The sequence below is a fragment of the Phasianus colchicus genome, chromosome 2, assembly GCF_987193195.1.
Source record: "Phasianus colchicus chromosome 2, bPhaCol1.hap1.1, whole genome shotgun sequence".
Lineage (NCBI taxonomy): Eukaryota > Metazoa > Chordata > Aves > Galliformes > Phasianidae > Phasianus > Phasianus colchicus.
In genome coordinates, this window is record NC_143437.1 from 61,587,778 (window position 1) to 61,612,196 (window position 24,419).

At 35.2% G+C, this 24,419-nt stretch overlaps 1 protein-coding gene across 1 annotated transcript in view; it reads left to right on the top strand.

The window, feature by feature from the left end:
• The window catches only part of TBC1D32 (TBC1 domain family member 32), an 82,633-nt gene that overhangs the window by 41,352 nt on the left and 16,862 nt on the right, over window positions 1–24,419 (top strand). The window contains exons 24-28 of the mRNA XM_031610793.2: window positions 5,405–5,527; window positions 7,329–7,437; window positions 8,268–8,361; window positions 13,444–13,569; window positions 19,639–19,722. Of these exons, the coding sequence (XP_031466653.2) occupies window positions 5,405–5,527; window positions 7,329–7,437; window positions 8,268–8,361; window positions 13,444–13,569; window positions 19,639–19,722 (536 nt within the window). The remainder of the gene's footprint in view (window positions 1–5,404; window positions 5,528–7,328; window positions 7,438–8,267; window positions 8,362–13,443; window positions 13,570–19,638; window positions 19,723–24,419) is intronic.

Sequence of the window (24,419 nt, forward strand, 5' to 3'; positions counted from 1 at the left end):
CTCTAAAATATAATTACATTTTAATACTGAGGTAGCTGTGGTATATGTAATAATTTGTTCACTTTACTTGTACTGACATTATGTGTACTGTCAATTAAGAGCATGTGATTTTAATTGAAGGAGTATTAATTATCATGCTTCATAATGATAGAAGATAAGAATCATAATCTTTTTTTTTCCTGAGGTTGCCGTGCTATTTAGATCGGCCCTTTTTCTATTTATTAAAAAGCATTATGATTAGCAGAATGTTTTTGAAATATTCTTGAGTTGTTCTTTAAGATCACATTCATTATAAATTGAAGCAAGTCTTTTTATATAACTTTCCTTTCAACAAATTATATTTCCCATTTAGAAAGCATTGCATTCTTTTGCTGCATGTGTGCTTTCCACCTTTCTTTTTGTAACTCTCATCTTCCACATTTCTTTCCTTTAAATGTACTGCCGGAGCCCATGAACAGTGTTATGTAATTTCTCTGAAATCTTTTGATCACTAACATTTGAATGACACGGCTAGGACATCGACTCTTGCAACAGATTTTGGGATATTGGTAGGATGTCCATTGAGTTCTTCATCTTGAGGAGAGGCAAGAATATGGTAATAGCAAGAAGGAATTGTGTCTTGGAAATATTTCTTTATTTCTTTAATTCTACCAGAGTTGTATTCTGTAAATGTGAAGGCCTAAATAATCTTCCAGTTATTTTCTATTAACCCTTTCTCTGTTACACGAGAAGTGATTCAATTAACAATTAATTAGTGAGCCATTTTCTACTATTTTATCCAAAGGTAAGCAATTATTTGGAAAGCAGTGTCTTACTGCTAAGTGTGCGTACTAGATGTAAGGGAAAAGACTTCTGCAGTAGTGATAACTGGAAAGTGCACATGTCCTGCAAATCAGTGACTCCTGTTTAATAATCCAAATTTAAAAGAGGACAGAGTCCACATTACTAATGAAATGGAGCTGCAACAGGATTGTCTGCTTTCACATTATACAATTGTTATATAATTAATTGTTTTTTGGTTTTTTTTTTTAGTATATATGTTAATATATTTGTTAGGTTTGTGTCACAGTTCAGCCTGGTTTGGCCTACTTCTGTGACAAGGAGGCAAAAGGACCAATGGACCCATGCCCCTGGAAAGTGAGGGAGAAGGGAAAAGGTTGGGAGATGGGGCTGGACTGAGGATAACGGTGACAACAAGCTAAATAACTTGATTTACTAAATATAGTAGTGGAATGTGAGAAAACACAATATAATACAATATGATTAGAATTGAAACTAATCAATCAAATGAAATGAGAAAGTGAGAGTTTCTGAAACTGTAGTCCTTGAGGCAGTACTGTAGGTGGAACAGCCACAGTGCAAGGAGGAAAGTCTTGTGACTCCCAGTCAGCTTTGTCTTTCCTTCCAAATGGAAAATGGAAATGGAAAAATGAAGTCTTCTAGGAGTTGTAGTTTATTCTTCTCTTTTGAGACCAAGAAACTGGAAATATTGACAATCCATGGAATTTCAGCATTAACTCTTTAACTCCCAGTACACTGCATGATACTATGTTGTGGCTTTGCTTTCAATGTGACAATTACAACCTTTAGTTATTTAGAAAGATGATGTGTGGAGGCCTGTTCTCTCATTATTATCAACTTTTGTTCAATCTGCAAAGGCAGTTTGAAAAGCTTTACATGGATGGAGCTTCCATGTGCCTGTTATTCTTCAAAACTAACTAGATGCCTTTCAGTTTCTCCTTTTTATAGCCTTTATCTACTGATCTGGCACTCACGGTAGTAATTGTAACTTGCTTTTTGGATTAGTATTCTCACTGGAGCTTAGGCAGTTACTCAAAGCATAATAAAGAATAAATCAAATTTATAATGTAGGCTTTGATGTGAAGTGTTTTGAGGTTATCCCCCATGATGACAACTCTGGAATTATTACAAAAATTTTGATTCAGGCTTCTCTGATGGTATCCATATTCATTTATCAAGAAGGAAATTATCGTATGAGGTCCCAATCTTCATTTTTTCCTCTCATGTTTTTAATATTGATTCCTGAGAGAGAAGCATAGACCATAACTTGTCCCATAACTGAACCCTCTACAAAGCAGTCTGTGTATTTACACTAAGCTGAATTATCCATGCCTATATTTATAGCAGGCAATAATTGCAGGCCAAGAAAAAACCCTTTTCTGGAGAATAGCCTAGCCCTCCATTTGGGGGTCCCATCACTAAAATGCCTTATGGACAGCATAGACATACACATTTCAGGTTTGGTCAACAGTTGCGCAATGCCTGAACAAACAAATTGTTGAGATAACAGTATAGTTTACTTTGGATGTGCCTGATTTCTTTTTTCCCTGTGGTAGATGTACTACTTCTGCTTATAGCATAACATTTTGCTTTATTGCTGGAACTATACACTGGGTCCAGCTGAGATGAAGGTAATTTTTTTGTTTTTATTTGTGGCTAAAACAACATTGGTAACACACCAGTGTTTTGGCTGACACTGTGCAAGCACTGCTCAGGAGCAGGACTTTGTCTTTTTCCTACTTCCCAGCAAGTAGTCTGAGGTATGCAAGAGCTGGCGCTTATTGGCCAAAAGGATATACCATATAATAGCATACGTGGCAACGAAAACTTAGGTGTGGCGGGATTTGGTCTTGCAGGTAGCTGTTTCTTGGAGGATGGCAGAGCACTGAACTGCTTCTGGGAAGCATTGTGTGACTACCTTTCAACCACTTGTGTTTTTTCCCATCTTTTCTTTACTTACTAAGCTGCCTATCTTGACCCATGTGTTTTCTCACTTCTACTTTTCTGCTTCTCTCCCCATCGCATCACCTCTGTACTCTCCAGTCAGCTCTATTATAAACATTGATAAGATCCCCACAAAGCCATATCTTCTTCAGACTGAACAATCACAGCCTTATTAGGCAGTATCCTTGGTAGATGGCCTGTGCCTTTAAAATGTCATCTGAATACGCTAGCAGGGGCTGTTTATTTTAGGATCTTTCATATTTTGCCACTTACCCTTCTGCTGAATTCTGTTTACCTATGATTTGCTTTGTTTTTCTGCTTTGCCTTGTGTATTGGAGATGTTCTAAGCATCCTTAGCCATCAGTCTTCTTGTGGCTTTTAGCTGCTGGAAACCTCAAACAGGTTCTTTACCATTTAAACTTATCCTACTTAATGGAAGAAAAGGTCCAGTTTCATGGTCATGGTTTTGGTACACTTCTGGTGGATTTTTCTTCTATATAGTAATGAAAAAAAAAAACACCGTGCAGCTGATGTGTCATTTCTTATGTGATTTAGAGTAGTACTGAAAATGAATTAGTGTCAGGAATAGTTAACATAAAATAAATAGAACTTGAAAAGGCTAGAACCTGAACCAAAAAAGCAGCAGCAGCAAGAAAAAATATATACTGTTATAGAATCATAGAATCCTTAGAGTTGGAAGGGACCATTAAAAGGTCATCTAGTCCAACTTTCCTGCAGTGAACGGGGAAATTCACAACTGGATCAGAGTGCTCAGAGCCTAGTCCAACCTGGCCTTGCAAGTCTCCAGAGATGGGGCATCCACCACATGTCTGGGCACCCATTCCAGTGCTTCACCACCTTCACTGTAAAAACGTTTTTCCTTACATCCAAGCTAAATCTACCCTTTTTAAGCTTGAAACCATTTATCTTTGTCCTGTCACCAGAAACCCTGCTAAAGAGTCTGTTCCATTCTTTTCTGTAGCGCCCCATTAGATATGGAAAGGCCGCTATCAGGTCACCTCAAAGCCTTCTCTTCTCCAGCTCTTCCAGTCTGTCCTTGTAGGAGAAATGCTTCATTTCTTGGATTGTTTTCGTGGACCTCCTCTGGATGCACTCCAACAGGTCTGTGTCTCTCCTGTGCTGAGGCCTCGGCATCTAGGTAAAGTACTCTAGCTGAGGCCTCACCAGCACACAACAGAGGGGCAGGATCACCTCCTTCAACCTGCTGGCCATGCTTCTTTTGATGCAGCCCAGGATACTGTTGGCTTTCTGGGCTGCAAGGGTGCATTGCTGGCTCATATCCAGCTTCCCAGCTACCAGTAACACCACGTCCATTTTGATAGGACTGTGCTCAATCCTTTCATTCCCTGACTTGTATTGGTAGCAGATTGTCTCGACTGAGATGGAAGACCTTGTATACTTTGATTTATTGAACCTGATGAGTTCTCCTGGGTCCTGTGCTCAAACCTGTCTAGGCCCCTCTGGATGGCATCTAGTCCCTTGGTTCTGTCGACCTCACCGCACAGCTTGTGTCATCCGCAAACTTGCTGAGGGTGCACTCGACCTTACTGTCAGTGTCATTGATGTAGCTATTAAAGAGCATCATTCCTAGCACTGACCCCTGTAGGCACCACTCTTCACTGATCTCCATCCAGGAAATTTATATTATCTTGGCTATATATTCCTTGGTCACAACTGTGACTTTGTGGTTTTTAAATCATCCACAGAATGGCCTGTGAATTTTTGCCATTGTCAGTAGAAGTACTTTGTGAATTTCATGGAAGAAACGAGCATTGACTAATAGACTACAAATTTCAAACAAGAGACAGTTCATATCAAGTCTTACATAAAGGCAAACAATAGTACTGATGATAATTTATTGTTTTAAGATTGTAATAAAGGTATATAAGAACAGCAGCAAGAATGCTTATTTGTATCATTTTGCATGAACAGGAAGCCTTCAATGAAATTATTCTGTTTCTGTGTTAATAGTGAATGGATTAATATAAAGAAAAAGACAAGAATACGAATCTGACGTAGGTCAATTCAATTGAAGTGTGATGGATTAGTTTCACTGTTAGCTTGCTCTGAAGTTTAAATGTGCTACTGTGATTATTAACCATTCTTTCGAGATTTTCAGAAATATGAAAAACAGCAGATTTGCTGGCTTAGTTGGATGTTAAATATTTTATTGTTTTTGAACTGTTGTTAAATGTGATCATACAGAAGTGCATATGAGCATATTTTCTGAAGGAAAGATGTATTTTTATCTTGTCTCTCTCCAATCCTTACGCTGCCCAGAATAACCTGATTTTTAAATTGCCTTACCAGCCTATTATTGAATAATTTCTTCATGTCACATAGAATGTTTTATTCAGTCTGTGTCATTTCTGTGATATAAATTTAAAATCATACTGAGCTGACCAATGAAGACTCTGCTAGGAACTATTCCCTTTTTGCTCAAGGTTATGACACTTGAGTGGTTTAAAAGGATATATAAGAGCATTTCTAACCCAGTTCTGTCTGAGTGTTTTTCAGATCCTGAAACTTCCCTCCCTTTCCCCCATGTTGAGATCTCATAAACGTGTTCACCTTTGTCTTGTCCTGCATTACTGGTATTCTGGCTGATATACAATCATTTTGATGTGTCCTTCTGCAGGTTGTTAAATGTGCTATGCTGTGAGCTTAATACCCTTTTGCTCTTGGAGACTCAGTATAAAGTGTCACAAGTTTTACTCACTGCTCAGGAAGAAAATGTCACAGAAGCTTCAGAAGGACCAGGGTGAGAACTGACCAACGTAAATGCTACTTTTAACTGTCAGACGTTTCTCCTCAGAATATATGAGTAATGTAGTGGCTTTAAATATACAGATGCTCTCAATGAAGTTGTCATCTTATCTGTTTTTTCTTACGTGCATGCTTGTCATCAGTCTCAAATTAACAAAAGATGCAGCAGACTTGTCCTGTTTCCTACTTCCTCAAAAATGTAAATGTGGAAGTATTTTATTTGCATCAATCTTATTTATTTTTGTGTGTCTGAATGTAAATACACATTTTCAAATAATTTTGTTACTCTTTTTATGTATATAATGTTATTCATATTCATGTAGGTGGGTATTAAGTGTATTAAGTGTAGGTGGGGCGTTAAGGTGGGCCTGGGTGAACCTAATGAGGTTCAACACAGCAAAGTGCAAGGTTTTGCATGTGGGCGGGAGGATCTGTACAGGCATCTATACAGACTGGAAGGAGCGGTCCTTGAGAGCAGCCCTGCAGGGAAGGACTTGGGGGTCTTGATGGATGAAAAGCTTAACATGAGCCAGCAGTGTGCTCTTGCAGCTTGGAAAACAAATGGTATGCTGGGCTCCATCAGAAGAGGGGTGGCCAGCAGGGACAGGGAGGCGATTGTCTCCCTCTACTCTGCTCTTGTGAGGCCCCATCTGGAATACTGTGTCCAGGTCTGGAGCCCCCAGTACAAGAAAGACAGAGAGCTGTTGGAGAGGGTCCAGAGGAGGGCCACAGAGATGATTGGGGGAGTGGAGCACCTCCCCTACGAAGACAGGCTGAGGGAGCTGGGCTTGTTCAGCCTTTCAGTACCCAAAGGGAGCCTACAAAGAGGAGGGGAATCAACTCTTTGAAAGGGTAGATAACTGCAGGACACAGGAAAATCGTTTTAAGTTGAGGGAGGAAAGATTTAGGTTAGATGTCAGGGGGAAGTTCTTTACAGAGAGAGGGATGAGGTGCAGATACAGGCTGCCCAGAGAGGTTGTGGATGCCCCGTTCCTGGAGGTGTTCAAGGCCAGATTGGATGGGGCCCTGGGCAGCCTGCTCTAGTATAAAATGGGGAGGTTGGTGGCCCTGCATGTGGCGGGGGGTTGGAGATTCATGACCTTGAGGTCCCTTCCAATCCTGGCCATTCTGTAATGTATTAAAGTCACCAGTACTTTGATTTTTTTTGTATTTATAACTTAGTCATCTCTCCAACCGCAGTGGTTTTCTGTTGCTGTTATGTAAATAATAATGCACAATGCATCTTTAAGAAATGAAAACTTATTTGGTGGTCTGAAGATGATAGTCATTTACTCCCTGACACTTTGTCCTTTCTGTTAACATTTGAACATTAAGAACTAAACTCTTACTGTTTGCCATATGGGGCCAGTACAGAGCTTGGATCAAACGGCGTGGGCTAAATCTCAAAGGATAAATGCTATTATTACTATTTGAAGAAGAGACCTATTATATCTTTGTACAGTAGCTCATCCATATTCTAAGAAACTTTGTGCATAAAACCGATTTCTATTCCTTTTAGCATCTTGGGCTGCACAGTGGCTTCAGACAACGAGCTGTGTGTTCCTAGATTCTGAGTAACTACTTATTTGTTAAGGCAGAAATTTGCTGATTGGCCAAATAACAAACAAATCTTGATACTCTATTAACTCTTTCCACCCTAGTTACTGAGCACATGGATGTAATAAAATCTGTGAAGTCTTCTGCTCTTTTTTTGCCTCCTAATTGCCAAGATGTATCACTGATAAATTGGTTCTAATTTTATTTCAGTTATTTTTGTGTGTTGTTTTGTTTTCCAGAGATTTTATCGTTGATAGTCTATCAGTTGAGAGAAACCATGTTCTTGTCAGAATAAATCTTATTGGAGGACCACAGGAAAGAATTTTGCCTTTGAGAGCGCTAGATAAGGTTAGAATAGTTTTAACAATTTTTATTTCTCTAACTCTCATCTATTGAACATTTTGTTGGTATCAGCATGTGGAAATTATTTATTATTAAGAAATAGCAGTCCACCTTTATCTTTATAAATGTATACCACTGTCATGGAAAAAGAAATATGTTGTTTTTACTGTCTAGGTGTTTAGTTTGCATGTGTTTGGGACTTGCCACATTCAGATGAAATTTTTGTGTTGCTTTATTTTAGTGCTTCTTTTCTCACTATAAAATTAAATGCAATTTGTCTATTTCTCGCTTTTATATTCCTGTATTTTCTTCATTGCCTCTTCTTTTTTTACAATCCTTTTATATGATGTTTTTTCTATTCTTGGTTTTTCATCTGTAGTATCTAATACCTTGAGCTTGCATCGATGTTCTAACAGTACAGTGTTTGTTAAGCACTTCCTTTAAATGTTCTGCTTCTAACTGGCTGTCGCTCTCATAAAGACAAAAAGCAAATTACTGTCAGCACAGGAAAGCCTGCTAGATCAGTGTATAAAATTGAAGTACAGTGCTTTTTTGCACTTTTTTTGCTTTTTTGAGAACGGTTATTTCCCTTTTGGTTGAAAAAAGCATCATAGCATCAAAACTGTCAGTGATATGCACCAGAACAAGTTCTAGCTCAAATGCTTTGAGAATTTTGTATCCTTTAACTTTTAGTTATGAAGTATTTTATCTTGCACTGTAGTATTAAGCATAATTTTGTTGCATAATCAGTAGTTCTGGGAACCTGATGTGTAGTAATTGAGAAAATGCTATTAATTCATCTCCTGTCTTAATTTACTTTTTTGTCCTCTTTCTAGGGCAGTGATCCATATCCATGGCCAATGTTTTCATCATTCCCTTTGCCAAAGTGCTATCTTGCAGAAGTTCCTAGGAAAGCTGATTTCAGACAAGGTACATACGAAGCATGCAAATACTGTAGGTGTTAAACAGGCATCTCTGTCAATTTATTTTTGTGTTGGTTTTTTTTTTTTTTTTCCCTTAGATTATAATCTCATGAATCCTAAGGATTTTTTATTGTTGGCTGCATTTGTAGCTAAATAACTCAGTTTGGTTTTGCTTGTCTATCTTTGTGCAACTGTCAATCTGCAAAGCTCTGTTTAGAAATCTAATTCCTATGCAAACCTCAAGATTAACCTTTTGGCTCAACTCAGGTGGGTGACTCATGAGATATATTTATATCATTTCTCTAGTAACTGAAGCAAGACATTATGGTTAAGCTACAATTTTTTTGTACACTGTTTCCTTGATTCAGATCCCTGTGTTTACAAAACTTGGTGGTGTGTGAAATAGACAGCGTTTAGGATAGTCGATTTTCACATTGAACATCAATTTAGAATATGGGCAGACTGAAGAATCCTTTGAAGAACTATCTAGGCAAAGCAATTTAATTCATACAGAGAATCCATTTAAAAATTTTAATTTGCATAGACAATGCAGAAGAACATGCTGAATGAGTTACAGTAAATAAATCTTTCTTTATATTTGTTCATGTTCATTATATCCCTGAAATGTAATTATTAGAACTTATTTTTAAATTTCCTTAGCAGGTGTTGATTTTCAGAAGAGACAGAAATTCTACATTAACAGTAGTCTAAAACATGTATTTATAAATATCTGGAAAAATAAAAGAGTTTACAAAATTTATAAAGAATAGATGACTTTAATTCATTTCTCTGATGAGAGAAAAGACCATATTGTTATAAAATAAACGAAACTTCTTTATCTTTACTTCAGTAATGCAAGACAGAAGATAACTGTCAGTTTAAGCTAGTGAGTTGTGGGTACTGCAGTCTTCGGAAAACAGATACATTGGAGGGATTCTAGAGCAGAGCTACAGATTGTGCCTTTGAGGTGTGATGTGTGAATATATACTACAATCATAGAATCACAGAATATTCTGAGTTGGAAGGGACTCAAAAGGATCACAGTCTAACTCCTGGCTTCACATAAGTTGTAGAGTACCGTAGTTATTTGTTATTCAGAATACAACTATTAAAAATAATGGATTTTTTACTTGTAATATTAGCTGCTGTAGGTTATTAACAGTTAAACATTTTAGAACTGTATTATACTGTAAAAGTCACACTTCTGTTAGCACAGATCTGTTTATCTTCTCTTCTTGTTCTGTACTTCAGAGAGTTGGTGATAAGAGTGACTGGAGAATACTGTCTGTAATTTTCCTGCAATGACACAGTCACTGCTTAGTATTTTCCGCCATTCATTGTCTTCTCTCTTCCTGAGCTACAATCCAGAATTGCTACCAAAGATCTTCTGTAATCATATTCTTAAAGTCTTTTGTTATTCTATCTCAGCTATTGTTTTCTGAATTCTGCCACTGCTTTATACTCTGACTTGAGTGGAAACATGCTGCAGTGTTTCTGTTTTTTTAATCAGGTTTGTTTTCAGCAGACTTTTTATCTCTCTCTTTCTCTGCACTGTCCTCTGTCAAAAACCAGCTTTAATAGCTTGCCTGTTATCCTTTCCTGTTATCCTTTGTAAGTTAACACAAGCATCTTCATCGCCTGCACTTCTATGTCTTGTCCTTCTTACAAGCTTCTTTTTTTTCCACTCTCTTTCACACTGAGTTACTGAAAGATGAAGGACAATAGGTGTATAGACCTGTCTGAAATGTGTATAGGCTCTCCTGAAATATGTATTCCTATAAGGATTTGTTTTCATGTAACAGAGCAATATAATGCAGTCAAGTAATTCATTATCTCTGACATCAGATTTTGAATGAGATACACATGAATTTACAGATCTGAGATACTTTGTCACAGAAAAACAGTTTTGTCATACCCACAATTAAATAAGAAAGGGGTTGTGGCATTTCTTAAGTTTTCTAAAGCACTTATGAATTTTCCTTGCCTGCTTTCAGCACATAAGCTAGCTGAAGAATAAGGTCAAGAATTAATAAGCACTTCTTTTAGGGAACAAAATCAGTATGATCTTACAGAAAGTTACAGTGTGGTGGTTCAGATTTCATGTGCAGTGGTACAGTAGGTTCAGTAGCCTCGTGAACTGGTAAATAAGTTTATTTTTTGACAAAGCTACACAAAGCTACCAGTGCAAGCACAAACAAATGGATGGTATAGGAAAATATAACCAACTGCATGTAAGGAAAAACACAGAACTTCAGGATATGAATCAAATTGCATAAGCTTCTCTCAGTGATTTCTTGTTATTGTCAAGCCTATTTAATAGCCCACTGTCATCTGAAAAGGAAGGCCTTACCCCTTATATAGAGACAAACTGCAAAGAAAAATAAGGGTCAAATCAAGAAGCCAGGAGGAAGCAGCAGAGATGGTTATGTCATGGTCTTGAAAGCCTACTTTCTTGAAATTATTGCAGCATTTTTGTGTAGTTTTATTTCCATTAGTGGAATCAAAATTTCATCTTGGTCTGTTCAATGACTTGATTGCTTAAGTCTCAACTTGTAGTTTCTGATCCTCAGCTGCCAAACTGAATTACTACAGTCCTTCAGGAAGTGAAAACTTGTGTAACTTGTAGAAGAGTGTTGTTCTGCAGTTCTGAGATTTTCTTCAACCTTAATCTGTTACAGAAACGGCAGAAAAGGAGAGAAAAATAACTAAAAATCCTATTGATAAAACTCTAGGAGTCAATCCTTCTTTGCATTAATTTTTCACATTCACATAAACTGTTTGAAGCATCAGTGAATGTCATTTGGAAAGATATTAACTGAGAATTTAGTTGAGGATAAAAAAAAGAAATTTCATGTTAATTAATTTGGAAGAGTTAGTAGTGCTAATAATTAAGTTGCTATAATCAGCTTTTTTGAAATAGTATATGTTGTTTTAATAAGTTTAGTAAGAGGAAGACAATTTACTGATTATATATCATTAAGGGCTTTTGACCAGCTTAAACTATATGCATTATAGTAAATCTTTTGAAAATACTTTAATCAGCTTAAAATAGTAAGATCATTTGAAAATAATATTTCTATTGTAAAAACAATTAAGTTGTGTTTGAAAACTGAACACTGAAACGCTATGCATATATGAAAGCAATGAAAGGATTTGTAAAGAGCAATAGATTGGCTCTAACACTTTTTCAGTCTTTAATAAGAAGTCACCTTTTAAGACAGAATTCAGTTTTACAGTGGTTGGTGGTGTTTAGTTCTGTTTTTTCCAAGACATAGAAACAGAGCAAAGGAGAATAGGCCAGACTGTGATCTTTTCAAAGTGATAGGAATTGCATGATCCCACAGAAAAGGGATTGCTCACAGTTGGAGTGAGTTCATATGCATTTATCTTATTACAAGATAAAAACTTTGTTTGTTCTCAAGTTGACAAGAGAACACATAGCACTCTCAATTACTCTGGTAACCAAGTAGATTGAGGAGAGATGCTCTTATTGATTGCTTCCATTTTTTTATGGACAGTATTTTATGCTAGAAATCTAAGTTTGATCTGTTTTCTCTTACATATAATTACCCTGATAAATAACTAAACTTGAAATTTGCTCTGCCTTCAGAGGAAAGAAGAAATAAAAGAATGAGTAGATGAGTCAGTCCTTTCTATAATATTAACGTTTTTAAACAAATCTTGGACTTGGAAAGAAACAAACTATTAGTCAAAGCATATGAATGCATTCTTTTAATCACTACTGTGTATGCACTGTTCAGTGTGCCGCTTCATCATGTGTCCACATAGTTTTCCTAATATTTGGTGTTCAGTCTGAATTCCAAAATAGAAATTTGATTGAAGATATTTGATTTAATAAAATATATATTCAGACTTTTAAGTACAGACATCATTTTGCCAAAGCCAGACTAGCATTTCTATGTCTGATACGGGGTGGTTCTCCACTTGTCACTGTTTGTTCTATTTTCATACTTCTGTTTGGACTTGGCTTGACTTCACTTAGTTGTGGAACTTACTGCCTTGACCTGTGATGTTTGATTCTAGAAAAATGATAGAGTATATGTAATTTCCCCTAACTTGGTTGAAATTAGAGGAAAAAAATAACTTTTAGCCAAGAGAAAAGAGTGCATGCATCCTGTCCTTTTGTCATTGCATCAGTGGCAATATTAATTTGGAATATGTGTTTCCATATTGTAAAGAAAACGAGAATATGGCTTTAATAATAACAAGATAAGAGTGACAGTGAGGAGCACTCTTTGAAATTCTTTGTAATAGAGAGGATTCTTTCATAAGGATTTTCCTACAAACTGTAGCACAGATTTGTTTTGTAAAAAATGTAATAAAAAATGTTATCTGCTATTTTTGTGACTTGTATGCACCAAAAGACTGTACTTTAATACAGTGCTCAGGTAAAGCACTCTGGAGTTAGAAAATGCCCAAATTATTCTTGCATCTTGACAGCACCAGTGAAGACAGCTGTGGCTGTGGAAGATGTTGGGTGCATTTAGATTCTTAAGAGAACTGAGTGTCAAATTCTACACTTTTTCTAAATATTAATATTTTTTCTAAATATTAATAAAATGTTAATATCTAAATATTAATTAATATATTAATAAAATATTTAATATTAAATCTAAATTTTAATACCTTAATTTGCAAGGTAGCTATTGGGTCATATTTTAGTGACATCAAACATAAATGTTCAAAGTAGTCTTTTTCCCCAGTTTTGACTCCTTGTGCTGAAGTTGGGAAGCATTGGGGATTATTAGCACAGCTATTGTAAGAATTTTCATACCATTTGGGATCCAGTGCATTTTCAACAAAATAATGCTACCATCTCACTTTTATTATTAATCCAGGATGTTCTTTGCATGTCTTCATTATTTTAGATTCTGTGATGAAATTTTCGATATCAGAGACAAAATTAAATGGAAAGGCAATAGTTATATTTGACTTTTCTGATATTTGATATGGATCTACTTTGTCTCTGTGGTGCTCTGTCTCTAATAATAATAGTAGCTAAGTTAAAAAAAAAAAAAAAAAAGCCAGGGTTGTCATTACATAATAACACTAGTTTTATTTCTTCTAGATAAAGTTCTTGACAAGCTGATATCAATCTTACAAAATCCAGGTGGACAATCCGAGTGGGCCGAAATTTGCAGAAGGCAGTTCTGCAAAATCATGAAAACCAGACCAGATACCATCAGTGGAGCAAGTGAGTATGACTTACTGAGTTTAACAAAGCAAGCAAACAGAAGGCCTTTAGCATGCAGCTGTTCTTTAAAGTTTCACTGAGTTATGTTTTCTAAACAAGTAGTCAATTTTGTGTTAAATAAGAAAACTATTTCAGTGTGATAGTCCCCAGGAAACAGGATTGACAAATTTTAGTGAATGTTTCCAGAATTTAGGCTTACTGAACATCAAATAATTTTCTCATTCAGATTCTTCATTCTCGCATGCATTTTTAACAAAAATAAGAATATACTGGTCAATTGTTATAGATAACTGAAAACAGGAAAAAACAAAAACAAAAAAAGCAGGAATCACTCATGGCATAAATGATCAAATGCCTTAATAACTCACTTGTAATAAAATATTATACTTGTATAGCAATAAAGAAGCTAGCTGTTTTCAGAAATTGCTGACTTCTAATTCAGTAAAAATTCTGATTAGGTTCAAAATTGTGTAATATTGTTTTCATAGGTGCCAAAGACTTCCTTTTTAAATTTCTTTAGGAAGGCAACTAATAAGGTTGTGAATATGTGAGAAATATTTTGTATATGGGATAAAAGTAATCCAGCAAGTGTGTTTTGCATAACAGACCTGAATTTTATGGTAATTTGTATAGCTGTATGAAAGAAAGCAACATAACCGTTTCAGAAGCTTTAAGGAAGTAATTTGTACATGAACCTATTTAGTATTTGCTAGTAAGAAACTTGTCGTTTGTATAAATACTGTTAAAATAAAAAACTGAACATAAGTAACTGAATGTTTCTAAATTCTACGTATCGTGCTTATAATTTACATTGTATTGTACATGCCCACAAGTGCATGTATTCACAAAGCTTTGTGAAACAGGTGAGCAAATGGAGATTCAGAACTATTGAGAAAAAACTGAATATATTTGATGATCTTCTGCTAGTGTAATAAAAATAAATAGTAACAATTAAAAAAACATATTTTCTAACAAAAAAGATGTTTCCTTTTCTTGCATCTCTGAGATCTAATAGTTCAATGTATTTTTTCAATGCTACATTGAAAGTACAAATAGTTTATCACTGTAAAATCAATTTTGTTTGAATGCAGCCTATTTTCTAGACTGATCTCTTGGGGAACTTTTTAAGTTTATGTTGAAGATTATTAGTCTGACTTCCTGTATCTAAAAGTAATTCTTTGATTCTTTGTTGACAAAACATACTTTTCATTTAAAAAAAAAAAAAAAAAAAAAGGCAAACAGCATACATTTTAAAGTAGCTGATTTACAAGGAGAAAAGAAAATTCACTTTGTTCTTCGTAGTAGTCTATACATCAAAACCTGTGTAAGTTGTTTTCTGCAACTTTGTTGGAGGTACCATAAGATAGAATTAAAAATTAAAGAGAATCATTAAGATTTCTTAACCAGAAGAGTAGGGTTAACTGTTTCCAACATAGATTTTAGTAAAAGTGAGCAAGAAAGTATCCACAGAATTGTTAAGCTTTGCATGGACTTCTGCAGGGCATATGTCTTGCTCTCCCCACCTTTCACCAATTTCATAGCCCTTTTGTACAGTTTCTTACAGTTTTATGTCCTTTTTGTATCATCTCACCCACAACTGCACAGTGCTTGAGATGAGGCCACACAAGTCCAGAGCAGGATGGGACAGTCCCTTCTCTCAGCCAGCAGCAGTGCTGAGCCTCATACACCCTGTGATATGGTTGGCCTTCCTGCTGCCAGAGCACACTGCTGACTCATTTTCGACTTGCCATCAACCCAAATGCCCAAATCCCTTTCCATGGGGCTACTCTGTAGCCTCTCATCACTCAGGTTACCCTGTCCACAAGCTGAAGCTTATTGAAGTTCACATGACTGATGATTGCCCAGCCCTCTAGTTTTTAAAGACCTTTCTGCAAGGCCTCTCTGCCCTTGAGGGAGTCAGCAACTCCTCCCAATTTAGTGATGTCTGTAGAGCAGTGACTGTGTTGTCTTTCAGGTGTTTTTCAACAACTCAAAGGCCTTATGGATTCATAGACATTGAAATACTGTTTTTAGAATCTTTACTATCATACTATTGTTTTTTGAATAGAAAAAGTTTTAGATTTCAACCTTCATTTGATACCTCCAAAGAAGACCTGACTAACTGCAGAGTAATTTTCTCACTTTTGAAGTATGTGAGAGAGAATTTTCTAGAATATTATTTCCAAATCAGGCAAACTGCATTCGATTTCACCTCTGAGTTGATACTCAGAGGACCCTGTGTAACTTTAAAAAAAAAAAAAAAAAAAAAAAAAAAAAAACGTAGGTTCTTTTTGCTTAACTTTTTAAAGTGTGGACCAAGTTTCTTGCCTCAAAAATCATTCAGTTAGATGTAGATTCTTTCTGAGGTCTGCTCTTATTTTGAGTATAACCGATTTCAACCAATTTCAAAACAGTATTTCATTTGCAGCAGAGGATTTTAGAATAATACAAAAAATACATTTTTACCTTATTACGTTCTTACTTGATTTTTCAAGGGAGCTTATTTCAGAATGAGGGAAACAGCAGGTCTTCCACATCACACAGGAAAAGTAATTGCAGATGAGAACTTCTCTCTTCTGTCCCTCAAAACAGTTTGGACCACTTTCCAATCCAACATCATACAATAACTGTAGTATTTGAAAAAAATTGTCTTCCTCTTAATAAAAAAGTTACAAGTGCATCGGTGTAATGGAATTACTATCAGAATTTCTATTGTCTTGTTTTCTTCTTTTCAAACAAAATGCTGGTTGTGCCTTTGTCATTTCTGTGTACAATAACTGAAGTCTCTCCTGTTGTCTTGGGAATTCATACAAGTCCTCCCAGGTGTGCCATTAGGAATGGAGCTGCTTGCTAACTGTGTTTATCATCGATTTATTTAACTGAATTATGGTTGATGGTATTGAAAATTTTGGATCCTAACTTTTAAATAAGTCAACGGTCCAAGGACTATTGTTAGAAGCATCTGTGATTTAGTATAGAATATGTTAAAATAACACTAGCTACTTAGAGGAAAAATAAAAAAATTCTAATATTTTTTGCTGTTGTTTTTATGTTTCTGGCTTAAATTACTCAGAGCAGCATTAGATAACCTCTCCCTGCCGGTACCCAGTAAAACAGTTTGAGACATAGCATTTTTAAAATCAGTGTTCTTATGCTATTTAGAAAAAAAATTGTATTAGTTTCCTTTTGTACATTAGTTCTTTAAGGAAACAAGAAAAGCATCCTGCAGGAATACAGCTTTTTTATGAGCATGCTGTAATAATTTAGTTGATTTAAAAGCTTTTCCATTGAATTTTGTATATTTTTACATACTCCTAAATTAAAATTGTGTTTATTTTGAATCAACAGCTTAAATTTACTTGAGATATTTGTCAGTCTTTTAAAAACTTTAGTGTTTTTACTGTCAAACTATGATAATGTAAGAAGATAAACATTGCCAGCAAGTTGTTAGGCCATGATACTCTGTGTATCTGAACATAATCTCTGCATCAGAACGTGGGCTATTACAACAGTACTCACTCTGCTGTACAGTGAACATTTCTAAATTTTGTTTGGCTATTTTTCCAGTAAATTGAAGATCACTGAGCCAGTTTCCATCTTTTTAAAGATTTCTAGAGTATGTTTACTTGGCATCTAAATGATATAGCATTAAAGGATAAGAATTACAATAACTCCTTGTCATTTCATGTGAACATTCTCTTGGAAGAGACGATGTCCCGTGAAAACCCTCTATTTATGTATTAACCGAATTTGTGCTGATAAACTCTAATGTGTCTTTTCCTCTCTGAAACTTGATTAAAAGCTTTTCCAAGATCCTGATAGGCATGCAAATAAATACTGCCAAATGGTTGAAATCAATTTTGTGCTCAAGTTTCAAAAAATTGCTTAGCAGTTGTTGAGCTGTCACTTCTCCTATTAACTCAAGCGCTGAACTGAAATATTTGACTGGTAGGTCAAGCGTGTGGATGCCTTCCAACAGAAAGGGAATTAAAATACAATGTACTAACTTGATTTATATTTTCCAAATTATATAATATTTTATTCCTTTAACATAGCTCCTGTTTGTTATTGTAGGATGGCATATTTCAGTTATGACAATATTAATAATCATACAGTGAAAGTATACCTGGTTAAAAGTTTGTTTTCTGTGGGCTCTTATTTTTCTTGTTTTATTTATGCAATATTTTTTACACAGATTGTGAACCACAGTTCACTAATTGTATTAATGATGTTGTAAGGCTTTGTATTCTCACAAAGTGAATAAACTGTTGCTCTTCTACAATTTTTTTTTTCTATCCCTATGTGGTTTATTAAAACTGTGATTAAAATAGTTCTGTTCATAAGAATGCATAAGAATATAAATTACACGTTTAATACTTTTTGTTTTGATTTGCTAGTCCTTTGCATTAGAAAATTAGTTTTGTTACTGTTAGAGCTGGCTGTCTCTAACTGTGAATCTGTGTTTAGCTGTTGTAGTGGATATTATTTTTCCTACGAAGGGACCTCTCAGCATAATAATAGCAAAACTAAGCCTTTTAAAAACCTTTTATGAACTCATTCATTGTAAATGGATTTCTATAATGTTAGATAATTAATATAAAAATAATGATTTAATGTCAGTTTGTTTTAAATAGCTGGAAGAAAAGTTGATTATGGTCTTGAAAGTTGTTTTGTTCATCTTTTTTTCTGACTTAACAAGCAATGAGAAGCTCTGCCTTTCTCCTCCTCGTCCTGCGTGAAAATAGCTTGCACTGCAGACTCCTCCTTTGTTAGGTTTCCTGTCAGCAAGGCTAGTTCAAGATACTTCTGCTTCTCTCCATTGCTGTCTACACCACAGCTTTTTACACTGTGTTCATGCTGCTATTGGTAGTTTGTACAGATTCCCACTGAAATGGTTTATTGGAATTTTCCAGTTTTAAAATAGGAAAACATCCTGTGAATGCACAACGTTTTGTCAGGAATGAATGAGTAGGGGCTGCGGATTTAGTGCTATGAGATTGAGGTGATGCCAGAGAGATTGGAATGTTCAGACTTTTAATAAATAAATAAATAAATAAATAAAATCCCACCAGCAGCAACTCTTGTTACTCTCCAGTCATGTTTCCTTGCTTTGTGTTGCTGCAAGAAAGAATTTATATCACTAGTCTTTAAAGTCAGCTTATGCAACAGCTGCTAGTTTGGAACAGCGTTGACTCATCAAAAAATGTTCATCATTGCTATATGTTGAGTTCTTAATGTGTCTCATTTCAGTATCAGTATCCTCCATGCAATATGTAGAAAGGCTTCCTTGTATCCTTTTGTATCCTGTGAAGTGGTAGCGTGTTCACTTGAAGGAGCCTCAAACTTGCGGAACTGTGGAATCACAATTTTTTTTTTTTAATGATCTTTTACTGAGAGCTGTCACTAATATCCTAAGTAGCATCTCATTAAGGTGGGAGATGCAGTTTCTTACAAAGTGATCAGTTTCAACAAGTTGTTTATCTATGTATGGACTCCAAGTTCCATGGCAGGAACTGAATAATGCTATAGTAATCATCTTAAAGTGCAGAAGTTCCAAAAGGAAATACTCCTATCACTTAAATTTAAGTTTGTAGTTTTTTATCCTGTGATGACATAGTTGGTTTTATGTTGTTTACTAGAATCAGCACTTAAAACATCTTTCACTTTTGTCAGAATCGTTTTGTGGTGTTTTTTTTTTCATTTCTTATGTACACAGAAAAAAATGAGATAAGACACTATAGTTTAATAATAGTTAATTTTCATTTTATATTGAAACCATGGAATAAATTCTGTAATCATCCTTCAAGGATTTAAAGATAATGTGGAAATTTCAATCGGTTTACACAGAATATATTCTTGGTAAGCCTGTTCAAATTTATTTTAAGTTCGGAATGGTGTTGGGAATGTAAAAGCAGGTTGTATGCTTTGAATTGTTCCCCCATAAAAAAACATGAATAAGCATCTAGAAATTCAAATAGCTCTAGTTACATACTGTCATTTTGTTAGGGAGTGTAGATCTTGATTTCGTTCATCACCTTTAACATTTTAATGTTTTTCTTCTTTTTCCAGTTTTGGCAGAATTAATTGAAAAATTCGTTTTACATCTTTCTGAGAATCGATCAAATTGTTATTTCAGTATGGGAAGATATGAAGGTCAGTTTCCTAATGATTTACTGCTGTGCAATATTTAAATGTATGCATTTAAACGTATTTAAATCTATGTATTTAAATTTCTTTCCTTTAAAATGTATCTAACAGTGTCAGTGTTGTTGAAAATTTTCTTCGACAACTCACAAATTTGTTACTTATCTGATGGGAAATACCTAAGTTTGGAACAAAATATAATGTATTTGAAACAGTACAGACAATTACTGGTCTTTAAATGCTTTCACATTCCTATACGTCTAATGGAAAGGAGATGCAGAACAGTTAAGATTCAGAGTATTTCCTTATACTTATTTCAGGCATAAAAGATTTGCAGATCTGGTGGTATAAATACTTAAGATAACATAATCAATCTGGCTCATCTTTTGAAAGCTCTGTATTATATAATCCACCCCAAAGTATGCAATTTATATTGCATTAAAGGATATACATTGCAGAATTGCAATACTTGACAGAGTAATCTGTCTGTTAGTTTCATACGGATGTCATAATTACAGCAAAGAATAAAGGAGAAATGATAAATTTAATTTATTTTGTGTGTGAAGTAATACATTTTAATATTTTGAAGCACTTGCAAAATCAGAAAATATAGAAACATTGGTGATATCTGCTGGAAAATGCAGTTTCGTTCTTTACTATCTGTGATAACTTTTCTCTTAGGTTGTAGTTTACTCATTTGGAGTATTCAGTCTGTCACTAACTCTGGAGAAGCAAGCCTGCTTTGGGAAGAACCTGTTATTTATACTGACATTTAATTTTTATGAACATAGCATGTAAATCCAAGTGTCCTTGGAGACTTCAGACTTCCCTTTGAAGTTTGAAAGCAAAAAGCCCCTTTAGTAATTTAGAGCTTCTCTTTCTTTTATGTAGTAACCTTGCCATTTAGCCATTACCATCTGAATTCTTGCTAAAAGAATAATCTTTATTTGAGAATCTTTGATTTAATGAAGAGAGTTGCTAAAGTGCCATTTGTGTCATTATTTTATTCCTCCTTAAAAGCTCAGTTCACATAAAGTTGCATTGCAAGATTCTTCTAAATTCTGCTCATTAAGAGTTTTTTGTTGTCCTGTGTCACTCAGGAGGTTTAACAAGCAACACTTGTTGTACTTTTCATTGATTCATAAAATTTGCTTTTTGTGTATATCTGACACTTCTCAGTGGAAATGATCATTTCAGTGATTCTGTCAAAAGCCCACATAATGTCTTCATGACATAAAAGATTTGACATCTAGACTGTTCATCTTGCGTCTCTCATTATTTCTTTTTAGGTCATAGTTTAATGTATGGCATAATGCCAATTACATGGAAGGCTCAGTGCAGTTTCCTTTTCTGCTTTGGGGGATGTTTATCTCATTTTTCTTGGAGGATAGTATAGTCCACAGACAACTTTTCAACAAACCAAGCTACTTTTAAAATTCTTTTTGTTACTATTATTCTTTTTAATCAACCACCCTGGTATGTACAAAATGCCTTTTTGTATTGTATATAAATCTTTTTTTTTTCTCATGCATTCTTACACAGGCAGTATTGATCATTAATTTTGAAAGGTCATATATGTTTACAATTCTCAAACAGAAATTCCATGATGCATTGTGTCCTCAGTGCTTTAGCTGCTAAGTGGAAAAAAAGTGAATCCCAGAGTTCAGCGATATGCAAAGTCCTCCTCCTTTTCTTTGGGAAGATTTTTTGTTTCTCCTACATAATTTAAAACAATTGGTGTTATCAGATATTTTACTCTCTCCAAACTTATATTCATGTGCTCTTATTGTGAAGAATATCATTTTAGAAACACTAAATGCTAAATTAAATCCTAAGGTGACGGAAAGTAAATAACAGGAGTTTGAAGCTAAAGTGAAAATATTCAAGTTCAAAAATTAAATATAGTATTTTCTCTTTCACATTAAAAAACTTTAAAGGCTAGCTGATGAACAGTTTTCCATTACAGTATTCCCCAGAAATTCTAAGAGGAACTTAGAAATGGGGTAGTGGGAGGTCTTCTGAACAATAGTTGGTAATTAACCTGGAGATTAGTTAATCATATGTAATGTAGGCAAAGGTCAGGTGCCTATATTACACATGCTTGCTTTCTCTCCCTGTCAGTTCTACCATTATCACACATTCTTTCTGTGAGGAGTTCTTCAGTCCTGGGAAGAATGTTGTTCAGTCAAACAGCATGATTCATCAAAGGTTTGTTTTACATTTGATATGAAGACAGTTACTAAAATTTCATAGTGCATTTTTCAGATAGTTTAGCAATGAGTAGTGTCCAGGAAAACTAATTAAGACCAATAAATTCATGCTGATTGACATGAAAGTGAAACAAAAATCTGTTTCTAAAATTGAATATGTTATTAAACATCACTCTGGAACAGTAAAAGGTCTTGACTGTATGAATTAGTTGAATAGCTAAATTGACACTCATTTCTGTTTCTTACTTCATAAAAGATATAGTGTGGTTTTCTACAAGGACTGGGAATGTGTTGTGAGAACCCAATTCTGTATTGCACCTCCACTGTTTGTACAGGAGGAACAAATAACACCCAAAAACCTTTATCAGACTTTATTTACACAAACTTACTTTTCTCATTCTCTCCCTGATTGAATAATGTTTGCTCAGATTTATATATATTTCTGAGAATTTTATGCTAAGGTCAAAGGTTGGAATTTCTCAAAGGAGAACAATTCTATCTTGAATGTTGTGTTCTTTTGTATTACCTTTTCTTTATACGCATGTGATTCAACCCAGCGGATAGCTAAGCACTATGCTAGTTGTTCATGCACTTCACCCCACTTCCTTGTAGGGTCAGGTTGAGAATTGAAAAAAAAAAATAAAACAAGTAGAGCTTGTGGGTTGATATAAAACTATTTTCTAATATAGAGAAAAGGAAAAGTTATGTATATATGAAAAGTTATGAATATATGAATTTATATAACAAGTGATGTACAAGCAATTGCCACCCACCAACTAATGCCTAGCTAGCTCTTTGAGTAGGAGGAGAGAGCCAGATGAACTCCCACTACCTTCAGAACACCTTCTGACATCATATGGTATGGAATATTCCTTTGGCCAGTTTAAATCAGCTGTCCTAATTCTCTTTTCTCCCAGGTCCTTACACCCTTCACTGAGAATGACCTTAGGCCTGTGAAACACTGCTTAGCAGCATCTGTAAACAGTGTGTTATCAATGTTGTTTTTCTCCTAGAAACAAAACATAGCATCCTACCAGACACTCTGAAGAAAACAATTCCATCCCAGCTGAAACTATGATGTGTGTTACCTAAGCTAAAATCTTAAGCTGCTGTAGAGATATTGTTCTGAATTAAGTAGAGCTAATGAGTTATTAAATAGTAAACTATTATTCCCAATACATCTTTCTAGCTCCATATCTAAGTAAGCCAAACACGGCAATTGGATGTGTTCACCATTCTGTCTCTTGAATAAATTGAGGTCTGGAGAAACAGTATATAACAATTGTGTAATTTTAGTGAAGAAGGCCACAGTAGTCATGGAGGTGGATCCATTTTGTCAATAAAAAGCATAGATATTCAGTGTTTATTGTGTTCCTTAAAATGAAAAATAGATTATCTTAAAAAAACAAAAAAACAAAAACAAAAAAAAGCTTTCTAAACCCTTAGGTAGCTGTAATTAAAATAGCACAGTCATCCATCTGCTGTGGAATCCCTCAGGATTTCAGTCTATTATAAAACTTGCAAATATGGAAAAATCAAATTAATTTGAATTGTTATCATTTTGAAGATAAGGAAGAAGGAAAAGTAACTGATAAACCGCTTTGCATTTGCAATGTTTAATTATAAACAGTAACACAAATCTTAAAGTTTACTTTTTTGATAGCTGCATTGATACTACTGTGATGTGGATTCAGATGAGGAAAGTAACATACAGTATGCATGTTATACATTAATGAACTCTGTCCATCTTCTTTTCCAAGTTTAATACTTTACAGTTTGCTTTTATTCTGTAAAAAGACACAGTCAGTGAAAGTTGAATCATTGATGCCTAGCTGTAATAAGTAATTGGATGGTCTTCTAGATCTTAAATGATCTTAAAGGTCCCTTCCTACCTATGATTCTGTGATTCTATGGCAGGGATTTGAAATTTGCTATACCAGTAAAATAGGCACTATGTCTTAGAGACTGTGAACTAAAATACCCACTTTTCTTCCTGTTACTACTAAATTGCAGTTCATTATTTTGGTTCATGGTTTTGAACTTGGGCCGGAGGAATCCCAGGCATCTATACAAACTGAAAGGAGCAGTCCTTGAGAGCAGCCCTGTGGAGAAGGACTTGGGGGTCTTGATGGATGAAAATCTTAACATGAGCCAGCAGTGTGCTCTGACAGCTCAGAAAGCAAATGGTATGCTGGGCTCCATCAGAAGAGGGGTGGCCAGCAGAGACAGGGTGGTGATTGTGCCCCTCTGCTCTGCTCTTTGAGGCCCCATCTGGAATACTGTGTCCAGGTCTGGAGCCCCCAGTACGAGAAAGTCAGAGAGCTGTTGGAGAGGGTCCAGAGGAGGGCCACAGAGATGATCAGGGGACTGGAGCGCCTCCCCTACGAAGACAGGCTGAGGGAGCTGGGCTTGTTCAGCCTGGAGAAAAGAAGGCTGCAGGGTGACCTCATTGCAGCCTTTCAGTACCTAAAGGGAGCCTACAGAGGGGAGGGTAAT